Genomic DNA, 14588 nt, shown 5'->3' on the forward strand with positions numbered 1-14588 from the left:
TGAATACTTTAAGGCACTGTAGGTGGTTAAAGAGGAAGTAAACCCTCCTCTTCAACTTGTACCTATAGGTAAGCCTATATTAAGGCTTACCTATAGGTACTGTAAATATCTACTAAACATGTACCGTTTAGGAGATATTTACTTTGCATGCAGCCAGTGACATCACTGGCGCATGCGCTCTGAAGGAACGGCCGCTCGTGCCGTTCCTTCAGAGCCCCGTGCCGTTGCCGTCGGCTCCCACGCGCATGCGCGGGAATGGCGTAATAGCGGCTCCAGACAATCAGATTGCCGGATGCCGCAAACCCGGAAGAAGGGCGACAGAACATGTCGCCCATGGACAGGTAAGCGGTCGGCACTGCGGGGGCTTCGTTCTTAGGTAAGTATTTCATAATGAGCTAGTATGCGATATATGTAATCATTATGTGTTTTTCTTTCAAGTGTTCGTTTTTAAAAAAAAAAAAATCTGAGGTTTACAACCTCCTTTAATACCATTTTTTGTTTCATCTCAGCAACTGTTTGGCAAAAGGCTGTAAAGGGAGGAACCTGTACAGGGAGAACTTGCAAATCCATCTATCTATGTAAACCTATTCTAATGCTGATTCAAACATTAACAATTGAACTTCTTGACTGTCTAAATGTTTTTTTATTTTGTAGAGGCACACTTTTCTGTTTGGTTGTTTGTATTACAAACAAAAAAAGTTACCTAAAGTTCACATTCAAGTGACTGTCATTGTAACAACTTGAGATATGTATTCACTGAAAATACCCTATAGGTAATCTTTTAATCTTTAGTTTAATATACATTGGGGAACATCAGTGTTTGCTAAAATTTTGCATTGTAATTTTTTTTGTTTTTCATCTGTTTGTTAGAAAAAGAGTAGCATTGCTCGACTTGGTATCCTAAACAATCCAACCTCCAAGATGACTGAAGATAACACTTTGATATCTCGTGCAATATGGGCTGCTTTGCTTACACAGAAAAGCCAGAACATGCTGACATTTTTCACTAAGCTTTCAAATGAAAAGACTGTGGATGCACTTACTAAAGGGCATAAAATCAAAGAGTTCCTTGTTTTGGTAAGCAGATATTTTATTGTTGTGTGATTTTTTTCATGGTTTGTGTATATTAGATGCAGACATGCCTACATTTAAATTAAACCCAGTGGTCCCACTCTACACTCCCCCCAGGAAATAAGCAGAAAACATTTTCATTTGTACAGAAAAATTACATTTGATGAGCCCACATCCTGGAATGAAATGCTAATATCTACTATGCCTGTCGGAGTAGAATATAGCTTGTAGTTAAAATACCAAGAAAGAAAATCCATGTCACTCTTACACACTACTTCTATTACACCCTGCATTAAAATGCAATTTGTGATATTGATTGTTCATAGGTCTAGAAGTTAATAAACTGTTTAAGCTTAAACTAGTCATTTTGTTAAGTTTTATATAGAGTGGTGTGACAAGTTTAACCAACTGTTAGGTTGTTATTCGATTTACAGGTGCATGCAAACTTCTTGCTATTGGGTACCTATGCTACTACTTGATTAACACCTTCCTTCTTTGCATTTTTCTGAAGACTCTTGCCAGATGAAAGATGTTTTTTAAAGTCTGATATCAATACAAAAAATGACAAAACAAGCACAAGGGCGCACCGGCCTAGTGCATTATCCTTTAAAAGATTTATTAAGATAAAAGGTATAAAAATACTCACAAACGAGTTTTTGATAAAAGCATATCAAACATGGTACGCAATCTTCAGCATAGAGATCCAAGGGTGTACTGTCCCTTGAAGTTGTAAATGCTTACGCGTTTCAAGGCTTAGGCTCTTCCTCAAAGCTTAATTGGCATGTCTAAGCCTTTGGTTTATATACTAGACCAGGGGTGTCAAACTCAAATTCATTGGGGGCCGCATGAGCAGTATAGTTGCCCTCAAAGGGCCGGTTGTACGAAGTGCGGGGTTCCTGAGTGCGCTGTGTACAGATTGCAGGGTTTAAGAGTGAGATGGGTATGGAGTGCATAGTTCAGGAGCGTGCTGCATGTGGAGTGCGGGGTTTATGAGTGAGATGGGTACGGAGTGCAGAGTTCAGGAGTGCGCTGCGTACGGAGTGCGGGGTTCAGGAGTGAGATGGTTACGGAGTGCAGAGTTCAGGAGTGCGCTGCATACAGAGTGCGGAGTTCAGGAGTGCGCTGGGTATGGAGTGCGGGGTTCAGGAGTGCGCTGGGTATGGAGTGCGGGGTTGCGTACAGAATTTTGGCGTGCGCTGGGTACTGAGTGCGGGGGTCAGGAGTGTGCTCTGCTCCCATCCTCCCACCTGCCTCCACAGCCCTCGCCACCCCACCCCGGCCCCCCAAAAAAACTCTCACATCTGTAATTTCTCCTACCTTCCTATCTGGCCCAGCTCTGGTACAACCCCATATAGGCGGCTCCCTGCCTGTGTATTGGTAAAAAAGCCCGCTCTCAGGGTGCAGCCCGCTGATGAAAAAAAAAAAAGAGGCACTGACACTAATGGCTGGCGCCGCTAGAGGGACTGAGGAGAGAGATCAGGTGTCTCATTGGAGACTGGCCGGCCGGCTGCACATGCGCTCATCTCAAACAGCCGGCGCCGCTAGAAGGACAGAGAGAGCGGGAGATGGTTCCTTAGAGACCGGCCGGCCGTACATGCGCTCACACAGAGCCGGCGCCGGAGGATGTTTTCACTTGTTGCCTGGGAGATAGTGAGTAGACAAAGAGGTGGCAGGCAGCGGCAGCTACGCAGGCCACATGAAAAGGTCCGGCGGGCCGGATTCGGCCCGCGGGCCTTGTGTTTGCCACCCGTGTACTAGACAATGACTTCTTGATCCAGATAGACTTAGGTGTGGACCCTCCCTCCCACACACACACCAGGGCGTGTGCATGGGGTGCCCGCCCACAACTATCTGTCCGATTTGATATTTAGTTTAAGAGGGCACCGCTGCCAAAAAAGAGAAGTTGAAAAATTTATAGAAAAATGATGAAATGGTGAGATGATAAAATGAAAGAAGGGGATGTATTACAACACAAAGCAGGATAAACAAAAAAAAAAAAAACCACACAATGATCCTGACCAAAAGAATGTGTAAGCTGCACTTGAAGAGGGACCCTTGTCTCCCCAATACATGTACTGCATTCAACATTACATTGGTGGTCTGCAGACATGGGGAGCTGTGAACACCACAGACAAGGAAATCCATACAAAATGTTAATACAGTAAATGGGAACTCATCCGGTTAGTTCTAGAGGAATGAACATCCCTAGCTGGGATCTGTATCCTCACCAAAGAAAGCAGTGTGCAGCCTCTTTATCTATCCATACACTGCCAATTTGGGATGCACTGTTAGGTCCTATGCGGGGGCCGTTCTCCAGCGATCATATAAACGAGGGGTACAAGGCTTTTAGTATATTGATTACCTTAGTGTATTTGCTGGATGTATTGGAATGCACGCCGTTATTCCCGGAAATACGCGGTGCGTTCCACGGCTCGTCTCCAGGGGCCAATCACTATCCGGCTGGCTAAGGCTCCGCCCATATGGGCGACGCCGCAAAGAGATAGACAGCTGGAATGCACGCCACCAAACCCGGAAGTGCGCCATGCGTTCCAGTTCTCCTTCCGCCCGCCGCCCGCTTGCACTTTTATTGGATGATTCTCTGACTCGGGAGACCAGGTACCGCCCTTATGGGTGTGCTCTGGGGCCGGAGTCATTCCTACAACAGCCTGAAAATACCAGCCAGTGAGATGACTTCCCATATAGAGCTGTGTCGCTCCCAAAGAATGTATTCACATATATCAAGGAGCCATGTATCCCCATGTCACTAATGTATACTTGTACAGGAGTCGCTAAAAGGTTATTATTGTAAAAATTGTGTGGCATAAGACAACGGGAAATAAATCAAGGGGCTATACTAAAAAATCTCATGACATCATGTCACATGAAGGGTTAGAGGTTAGTCCAAAACACAAAAAATGCACTAGTGGATATATAAAATGCATTCCAAATTTAAGAAGGAATAGGTTGCACATAGAGCCCAGATACACCTGTATGAGAAATGGGCCTATATGCACATATACCCCCAATTTACCCATTGCACAAGTGTATACATTAGTTAATACACATCCCCCATCACTACAAAGGGGTTATGCAACATAAATATATGCACATCCCCAGGGCCGGTGCAAGGATTTTTGACACCCTAGATGAAACCTCATTTTGCCACCCCATTGGGGCTCCGCCCCGGACTCCACCTCCTTTGCTCTTTTTTCTCACCATAGTCACAACAACGTATCACTAAAGTCACTTATTGGATTTTATTCACTAGATATTTTTTTTGTATTCACTACATATATATATTAAAACGTATAGTATCTGTGCTATATATAGCTTTGGGAATTCATTCCCTGGACCATCATTTAGCGAAACAAGCGCTGATTTTTCCCCTTTCCTTCTCTTAATTTTGCAAAAAGGGGTGACACTTTAGAATTGGCTGCCAGTCTCAGGAATTTTGGTTCAACTACACAGATTCCACCTCACCCCTATTTATTACCTTTTTCTATACCCCATTTGCAGCGCATTGGCTCCCCTTTTTTATTTACCTCCTTCACATCGCAGCTGTAATGTGATGGGGCGTGATGTGAAGGAGGTCACATACCATTGAATGGAGCTGTGCTGAACTTCCACCAAATTTCAATGTGTAATGGGGGGTGGGGTTATGCATTCCTCAGTTTCCCTCACTGCAGTTGAGGTCAACTAAACTTCCAATGGTTGGGTAACCCCCTATAAGCAAACTCCCAGATCACAGCCCCCCAGATACTCCCACTTTAATCACACCTCCCCAGATACCCCTACCCTGGTTACACCCCCAGATACCCCCCCACTCTGATCACACCCCTAGATTACCCCTCAGCCTGACCACTCCTCCCCAAATACCCCTTCACTGATGACACCCCAGATATCCCCCACTCTGTTCACACCCCGCGATAACCCACCCCACCCTGATTACATCTCCCTAGATACCCCTACCCTGAATACACCTCTAGATACCTCTCTACACACTGAAGAGCCCTACATCTCTACTGGAGAGAGAGTGGCTGAGAGAAAAGGGGTGGCTTACAGAGAGTGGTGACTGACAGAGAGGGGGGCTGTGTTTAAATAAAGGGCGTGAGAGAAGGGGGGACTGAGAGAGAAGGGGGGACAGAGAGAGATGTGGCTGAGAGAAAGGGGGGCTAAGAGACACTGGGGGCTGAGAGACAGTGGGAACTTAGAGAGAGGGAGACTGAGAGAGAGGGAGGGTGATAAACAGAGAGTGGGGCTGAGAGAGAAGGGGGCTCAGAGGTAGGGTGGCGGATGGAGAGGGTGGCTGAGACACAGAGGGGCTCAGAGAGAGGGTAGTAGACAGAGGGGGGTTGAGAGAGAGGGTGTTGGACAGAGGATGGGGCTGAGAGAGAGGGGGGCCCATAGAGAGGGTGGTGGATGGAGAGGGGGGCTGAGAGAAACACGGGGGGCACAGAGAGGGTGGCAACAGAAAGGGGGGTTGAGAGAGAGGGTGGCTTAAAGAGAGGGGGGCCCATAGAGAGGGTGGTGGATGGAGAGGGGGCTGAGAGAGACACAGGGGGCCTCAGAGAGGGAGGTAGAAAGAGAGGGGGGCTGAGAGAAACACAGGGGGGGCTCAGAGAGAGGGTGGCAACAGAAAGGGGGGGTTGAGAGAGAGGGGCCTCAGAGAGAGGGTGGCAGACAGAAATGGGGGTTGAGAGAGAGGGGCCTCAGAGAAAGGGTGGCGGACAGAAAGGGGGGTTGAGAGAGAGAGGGGCCTCAGAGAGAGGGTGGTGGTCAGAAAGGGGGATTGAGAGAGAGGGGCCTCAGAGAGAGGGTGGTGGACAGAAAGGGGGGTTGAGAGAGAGGGGCTTCAGAGAGAGGGTGGCAGACAGAGAGGGGGGCTGGGAGAGACTCAGATGGGCTCAGAGAGAGGGTAGCAGACAGAGAGGGGGGTTGAGAGAGAGGGGGGCTTAGAGAGGGTGGGCCTGAGAGAGAGGGGGGCCCATAGAGAGGATTGTGGATGGAGAGGGGGGCTGAGAGAGACACAGGGGGCCTCAGAGAGAGGGTGGCAGACAGAAAGGGGGGTTGAGAGAGAGGGGCCTCAGAGAAAGGGTGGCGGACAGAAAGGGGGGTTGAGAGAGAGAGGGGCCTCAGAGAGAGGGTGGTGGACAGAAAGGGGGATTGAGAGAGAGGGGCCTCAGAGAGGGGGTGGTGGACAGAAAGGGGGGTTGAGAGAGAGGGGCTTCAGAGAGAGGGTGGCAGACAGAGGGGGGGGCTGGGAGAGACTCAGATGGGCTCAGAGAGAGGGTAGCAGACAGAGAGGGGGGTTGAGAGAGAGGGGGGCTTAGAGAGGGTGGGCCTGAGAGAGAGGGGGGCCCATAGAGAGGGTTGTGGATGGAGAGGGGGGCTGAGAGAGACACAGGGTGCCTCAGAGAGAGGGTGGCGGACAGAAAGGGGGTTGAGAGAGAGGGGCCTCAGAGAAAGGGCGGCAGACAGAAAGGGGGGTTGAGAGAGGGGGGCCTCAGAGAGAGGGTGGCGGACACAGAGGGGGGCTGAGAGAGAAGACGGGGGCTCAGAGAGAGAGTGGTGGACAGGGGGAGAGGCCTAGAGAGAGATAGACAGAGGGGCTTAGAGAGAGGGTGGTGGACAGAGGGTGGGACTGAGAGAGAGGGTGGATGACAGAGAGGGTGGATGACAGAGAGGGCGGCTGAGAGAGACACTGGGGGGCACAGATAGAGGGTGGTGGATAGAGAGAGGTTGCTGAGAGAGAGAGAGAGAAAGGATGCTGACAGAGATGGGGGGGCTCAAAAAGATTGTGGGGGTGACAGAGAGGGTGGGAAGATGAGAGACCCTAACCACAGTCCCTCCTCTGCCCCCATTCCAGTCTGTATCTGCAGCTAGGTCTGTGTCAGTGTATGATGCCCAATATCTTCTTGAGACTGGAGGTGCTCTGCTGCTCCTTCCAGCAGCTCCCTGACAGCTTGTGCCTCCCATTCGTCCTTGTCCTTCCGGGCCTTACTGCTGATGCTGGAGCAGAGAGGAGGTTGGAGAGGACCGAGTTCAGGCTTTGGGACTCCACGGATGCTTCTGCGCGCCTCTTCGGGACTGAAGGTGGCTGTGAAGCTCTTCTCTCTCCTGGGCTCCCAACTTCCCTCGAATTTCACCTTCCACACGGGCGTGGCCTCCTTCTGCTGGACTGCACACTCATCGTACGCACCCCGAGGACGACGACGCCCACCCGACATTACAACCAGGGGCAGCTGCTGCAAGCCGCACAATACTGTCTGCATCTTATGTGCCGCCACCGCCCCCTTGTCTGCTCCTGCCGTCACTCACCTTGTCCTTCCCGAATCCCACCGCATCCCCCACACACAGTGAAGGGGCCCTTCTAAATTTTGCGCTTGTGGCCATAGTCCCAGGTGACCCCCCCAACGCTACATCACGCCACACAATGCCACGCCACTGCTGGAATAAAAAAAAAATTATTTTGCCGCCCTCCCTACCCTGGCGCTCTAGGCAGCTGCCTAACCTGCCTATTGCTGGCGCCGGCCCTGCACATCCCCCATCACTGTAAAGGAGAGATGAGACAGCCCAAAATAAATGCATATTCGGTTAGTTAATAATATGGGAATGGAATCCAACCCTTGGAGGATATAGCAATGTACAAGCAATTCAAACTCCTAATAGCCCTACTCCTTATACTCCATACTTAGGTTTTTTTATACTATTACATGTTGGGATGTATAATGAGTGATATCCCAACTTCCAGTTCACTAATTAGACCAATGGAAATGTATTATCGGGCTAAGCTAATATATTTGTGTCCTCCATATAACCAAGGTTGGTCTCTACTGGAGGAAATCCTGAACTTGAATATTATACACTAGTAGGGGTTAGGGTGAAACCCTGATAGCACCAAGGCTCCCATGGCCAACTCCCTTAGGACCATATACAGTGGGTACGGAAAGTATTCAGACCCCCTTAAATTTTTCACTCTTTGTTATATTGCAGCCATTTGCTAAAATCATTTAAGTTCATTCTTCTTCTTCATGAATGTACACATAGCACCCCATACTGACAGAAAAACACAGAATTGTTGACATTGTTGCAGATTTAATAAAAAAGAAAAACTGAAATATCACATGGTCCTAAGTATTCAGACCCTTTGCTGTGACACTCATATATTTAACTCAGGTGCTTTCCATTTCTTCTGATCATCCTTGAGATGGTTCTACACCTTCATTTGAGTCCAGCTGTGTTTGATTATACTGATTGCACTTGATTAGGAAAGCCACACACCTGTCTATATAAGACCTTCCAGATCACAATGCATGTCAGAGCAAATGAGAATCATGAGGTCAAAAGGAACTGCCTAAAAGAGCTCAGAGACAGAATTGTGGCAAGGCACAGATCTGGCCAAGGTTACAAAAAGATTTCTGCTGCACTTAAGGTTCCTAAGAGCACAGTGGCCTCCATAATCCTCAAATGGAAGACGTTTGGGACGACCAGAACCCTTCCTAGAGCTGACCGTCCGGCCAAACTGAGCTATCGGGGGAGAAGAGCCTTGGTGAGAGAGGTAAAGAAGAACCCAAAGATCACTGTGGCTGAGCTCCAGAGATGCAGTCAGGAGATGGGAGAAAGTTGTAGAAAGTCAACCATCACTGCAGCCCTCCACCAGTCGGGGCTTTATGGCAGAGTGGCCCAACGGAAGCCTCTCCTCAGTGTAAGACACATGAAAGCCCGCACAGAGTTTGCTAAAAAACACCTGAAGGACTCCAAGATGGTGAGAAATAAGATTCTCTGGTCTGATGAGACCAAAATAGAACTTTTTGGCCTTAATTCTAAGCGGTATGTGTGGAGAAAACCAGGCACTGCTCATCACCTGTCCAATACAGTCCCAACAGTGAAGCATGGTGGTGGCAGCATCATGCTGTGGGGGTGTTTTTCAGCTGCAAGGACAGGACGACTGGTTGCAATCGAGGGAAAGATGAATGCGGCCAAGTACAGGGATATCCTGGACAAAAACTTTCTCCAGAGTGCTCTGGACCTCAGACTGGGCCGAAGGTTTACCTTCCAACAAGACAATGACCCTAAGCACACAGCTAAAATAACGAAGGAGTGGCTTCACAACAACTCCGTGACTGTTCTTGAATGGCCCAGCCAGAGCCCTGACTTAAACCCAATTGAGCATCTCTGGAGAGACCTAAAAATGGCTGTCCACCAACGTTTACCATCCAACCTGACAGAACTGGAGAGGATCTGCAAGGAGGAATGGCAGAGGACCCCCAAATCCAGGTGTGAAAGACTTGTTGCATCTTTCCCAAAAAGACTCCTGGCTGTATTAGATCAAAAGGGGGCTTCTACTAAATACTGAGCAAAGGGTCTGAATACTTAGGACCATGTGATATTTCAGTTTTTTTTTTTTTTTTAATAAATCTGCAACAATGTCAACAATTCTGTGTTTTTCTGTCAGTATGGGGTGCTATGTGTACATTCATGAGGAAGAATGAACTTAAATGATTTTAGCAAATGGCTGCAATATAACAAAGAGTGAAAAATTTAAGGGGGTCTGAATACTTTCCGTACCCACTGTACATGAAGTGAAAGGAAGTGAAACTCGAACCCATGGGCAGGGATATTCTATACATTTTTGACAGGAAAGATGGCAGACCTATGCCATCACTTAGGAGATTCACCCGCATTGTTTACACAATCGGGCGGATCTCCACACTCGATCCCCGGCGATCGGGGAAGAGCGGCGGTGTTCACCGCCTCTCCTCCCCTGGCCTGACTCCCACTGTGTCTGAATACAGCGGTAGCGAGCCTCCAGCGGCGCGCGTCAAGGGGAGGAGTCCAGTGACGTAGGTCTACGTCGCTGGACGATAACGAGCCACTTTGCCGCAATACCCTCAACGTGAGCGGTCGGCAAGTGGTTAAGGTTGGGCAGCCGGTCTGTATCTTTCCGATCCAACTTTATAACTCTCATGTTAAATCAATATAGTGCAGCGACCAAAAGCTGCATAATAACTACATAAATCAGCAATTAACAGTAGGGATGAATAGTTAGTTCACCACAGCCAAGAGATCAGTTAGCTTAATTTAGTTAGCGATGCCCTTAGTACAGTGTATCCGGAAAGTATTCACAGCACTTCACTTTTTCCACATTTTGTTATGTTACAGCCTTATTCCAAAATTGATTAAATTCATTGTTTAAATAGGACAACATAACAGAAAAATGTGTCAATATGCATAACTATTTACCCCCCTAAAGTGAATACTTTGTAGAGCAACCTTTTGCGGCAATCACAGCTCCAAGTTGCTTTGAATATGTTTTTATGAGCTTGCCACATCTTACCACTGGGATTTTTGCCCATTCCTCCTTGCAATACTGCTCCAGCTTCCTTAAGTTGGATGGTTTGCACTTGTGAACAGCAATCTTTAAGTCTGACCACAGATTTTCTATTGGATTGAGGTCTGAGCTTTGACTAGGCCATTCCAACACATTTACATGTTTCCCCCTAAACCACTCAAGTGTTGCTTTAGCAGTGTGTCGGTGTTCATTGTCCTGCTGGAAGGTAAACCTCTATCCTAGCCTCAGATCACGCACAGGTTTTGCTCAAGAATATCCTTGTATTTAGCACCATCTTTTCCTCAACTCTGACCAGTTTCCCAGTCCTAGCTGCTGAAAAACATCTCCACAGTAGAATACTGCCACCACCATGTTTCACTGTGGGGATGGTGTTCTTTGGGTGTTGTGATGTGTTGGGTTTGCGCCAGACATAGCGTTTTCTTTGATGGCCGAAAAGTTCAATTTTAGTCTCATCAGACCAGAGCACCTTCCTCCATACATTTTGGGAGTCACCCACATGCCTTTTCACAAACTCAAAACATGCCATTTTGCTGGAAGTAATGGCTTTCTTCTGGCCACTCTGTCATAAAGCCCAACTCTATGGAGCGTACGGCTTATTGTCCTCCTATGTACAGATTCTCCATTCTCTGCTGTAAAACAGATCATGTGACACTTAGATTGCACACAGGTGGACCTCATTTCACTAATTATGTGACTTCTGAAGGTAATTGGTTGCACCAGAGCTTTTCGTGGGCTTCATAACAAAGGGGTGAATACATACCCACATGCCAATTTTCTGTTTTCTATTTCTAAAAATTTATTTTATGTATATATTGTTCTCATTTTACTTCCCCCACCTTAGACTATTGTGTTCTGATCCATCACATAAAATTCAGATTAACAAAACACTGAACTTAAGGCTGTAATGCACCAAAATAGGTAAAAAGTCAAAGGGGGTGAATCATTTTTTAAGGCACTGTAAGTATTCAAAGCCTTTGCTTAATTCTTTGTTGAAGCACCTTTGGTATCAATTACAGCCTCAAGTTTTTTTTGAGTATGATGCCACAAGCTTGGGCCACCTATTTTGGGCAGTTTCTCCCATTCGTCTTTGCAGGGCCTCTCAAGCTCTATCAGGTTGGGTGGGGAGCAATGGTGCACAGCCATTTTTAGATCCATCCAGAGATGTTCAGTCGGGTTCATGTCTGGGCTCTGGCTGGGCCACTCAAGGACATTCACAGAGTTGTCTCATAGCCACTCCTTTATCATGGCTGTGTGCTTAGGGTCCTTGTCCTTTTTGGAAAATAAACCTTTGCCCCAGTCGGAGGTCCAGAGGGCTCTGGAGCAAATTTTATCAAGGATATCTCTGTACATTGCTGCATTCATCTTTTCCTCTATTCTGAGAAGTCTCCCAGTTCCTGCCACTGAAAAAAATCCCCATAGCATGATGCTGTTACCACAATGCTTCACAGTAGGGATGGTATTGGCCAGGTGGTGAGCAGTGCCTGGCTTCCTCCAGACATGACACTTGCCATTCAGGCCAAAGAGTTCAATCTTTTCTTTCTTTTCGTTTCATCAGACCAGAGAATTATGTTTCTCATTGGCTGAGAGTCCTTCAGGTGCCTTTTGGCAAACTCCAGACGGGCTGTCATGTGCCTTTTACTGAGGAGTGCCCTCCATCTGACCACTCTACCATACAGGCTTGATCGGTGGAGTGCTCCAGAGATGGCTGTTTTTCTGTCAGAGTGACCATCGGGTTCTTGTTCACTTCCCTGACTAGAGCCTTTTTCCCCCGATCGCTCTCTTTGGCCAGGCAGCCTGCTCTAGGAAAAGTCCTGGTGGTTCCAAACTTCTTCCATTTATGAATGATGGAGGTCACTGTGCTCATTGGGACCTTCAATGCTGCAGAAATGCTTCTTTACCCCTCCCCAGATCTATGCCTCGATACAATCTTGTCTCGGTGGTCTACAGACAATTCCTTGGACTTCGTGGATGGTTTGTGCTCTGACATGCACTGTCAACTGTGAGACCTTATATAGGCAGGTGTGTGCCTTTCCAAATCATGTCCAATCGACTGAATTTACCACAGGTGGACTCCAATCAAGTTGTAGAAACATCGCAAGGATGATCAGATGAAACAGGATGCACCTGAGCTCAATTTTGAGTGTCATGAATAAGGTTGTGAATACTTATGTACATGTGATTTTTTTTTTCATTTGCAAAGATTTCAGACAAACGTTGTTCACATTCTCATTATGGAGTACTGTTTGTAGACTTTTCAGGAAAATAATGTATTTAATCTGTTTTGGAATAAGGCTGTAACATAACAAGTTAAGCAATGTGAATACTTTCTGGATGCACTTTATATACACACAATACAGTGTGATAAGCAAAAAGCCACTGGTTCACTTCAGATGAGTATAGGTTTGGTTACATAAAATACTTTCAACATTTTTAAGTTACAGTACTTTACCAAATTCAGTGCATATTTTCATTTATTGTGGGCAACAGAGTTACTTTGTTATTGCTTCAAGTGTATTCTTTTTACACAGGTGAGGCTCAGGGACTGATCCCCCTTGTCCTACTTGTAAAGAAAAATAAAATATTCACCTGAGAGAAAAAAAAAAAACATGCAAAAACATTTTATGCCATCAATATTTCCAAAAAAAACATTCTGTATGCTTTCCCTTTTGCATATTTAATGCTGCTTTCTTTCATGCACATATTATTCTGTTAAGAATGTAATATGCAAACATATTAAGGAATGCCTACAGCTATTATAAGTTTATTGCTGTTAAGATATGTAAAATTCAACAAGTACAATCTAAGTATAGGATTGATTTCACAAATGAGTAGCTAGATTACTTCACGAATTAGACAAAAATTGTGTATTCTGCATTGCTTCTGGTCCCTGACCCTTTCTCAATACAAATGCTAATCAGAGTTCTGAAGGACTTCTTCTTGCCAATCAAAACTTAGATATAAAGTCATTTTCTAAATTTACATATAGATTAAAACTTGAACATATTATCTTGCTGTTTAATTCAATGATACATCTCCTTTCAGTCGTTACAGGGTATGTAATCTGTTTAAAGCATCTTTTGTTTAAAGTTGTAAATGGATAGCAGGTTTATTTAGGAGCATTAAACCTAGACCTATAAAAATTAAGTGTGCTAGAGCAGATGAGATGTGAAACTCACTTGACTACAAAGTTATTGTAATTACAAAATATGACCAGTTATGTTGGTCACACAAGATATGGCTATTTTATTTTGGTTGGATTTCACTGGACAAGAAATTTTTTGAAAGGTTTTGCTGCCTGAAAAACATTTGGCAATTATGATAGACCCCTCCAAACTGAACACAAATTGTATTTCAGAATTACTGTTTCTCTTTAAAATCTTAAAAATATGAAATATGATTTTAATGGCTGTAATGTACTTCATTGCATAATGTTTCCAATACACTGCATAATTTCAACAGGCTAAAAGAGTATTGCTGCTAAATTTTATTTGTACGCATCAGTTTTAAGTGCTTGGTGCATTTCGCTGCGGTATCCAACAATAGTCAGGCAAAACTGATGAATTCCAGTTGCCCTGATACAGTTTTCCATTGTGGTAATGCCCTGGTAAAACCTTTTACCATGTTCATCACTGACTGTACTTAGATTTTTGGGAAAGAAATCCAAGTGTGAATGTAGAAAATTAATCTTCAGTAAAACCTTTCACTTCATGGTCTTTTTAAACTGCAAAAAATTGGTCAACCAGCTGAATGTATGCTCTGTAGTTATTATTATGCAAGATTTATATAGCGCCAACGGCGCGTGCAGCGCTTTACAACATGACAATGCTCATCGAGTTTACAATCTTAAGAGGGGGGAGGGATGGCCCTAATAACAGATCTCCAAACTACTTGTCATTGATGGCATATCTCATCTGTGGCAGGGAATAAAGACAAATCACCGCTCAAGGCTGTCAGCTGAACAAGGGATCCAGGGTGAATTATAGGTATCTTAAACTACTGTGTTCTTGCCAAAGGTCCGCAGCCTTATAAAGTCCATGTATAAAGAGAAAAAAGCGGCACCTCCAGTAGTAGAAAGACGATTTATTGCAGAGTCAAAGGTCCAACATCAAAACACAGGAACACACAGGACAGACTGGATCAGCAGACGCGTTTCACACCATGTGCT

The 14588-nt window shown here is 45.7% G+C and overlaps 1 protein-coding gene across 3 annotated transcripts in view; it reads left to right on the plus strand.

Annotated features, from left to right (window-relative positions):
* UGGT2 (UDP-glucose glycoprotein glucosyltransferase 2) overlaps positions 1-14588 on the plus strand; it is a gene marked incomplete at its 5' end in the record, with an annotated part of 753177 nt that overhangs the window by 438315 nt on the left and 300274 nt on the right. For all 3 annotated transcript variants that reach the window (XM_082245311.1, XM_082245312.1, XM_082245313.1), the window contains one exon: positions 871-1077. In XM_082245311.1, coding sequence (XP_082101437.1) covers positions 871-1077 — 207 coding nt within the window. The remainder of the gene's footprint in view (positions 1-870; positions 1078-14588) is intronic.

Source organism: Pelophylax lessonae (genome assembly GCF_965119305.1).
Source record: "Pelophylax lessonae genome assembly, chromosome: 2".
In the NCBI taxonomy this organism is placed as follows: domain Eukaryota; kingdom Metazoa; phylum Chordata; class Amphibia; order Anura; family Ranidae; genus Pelophylax; species Pelophylax lessonae.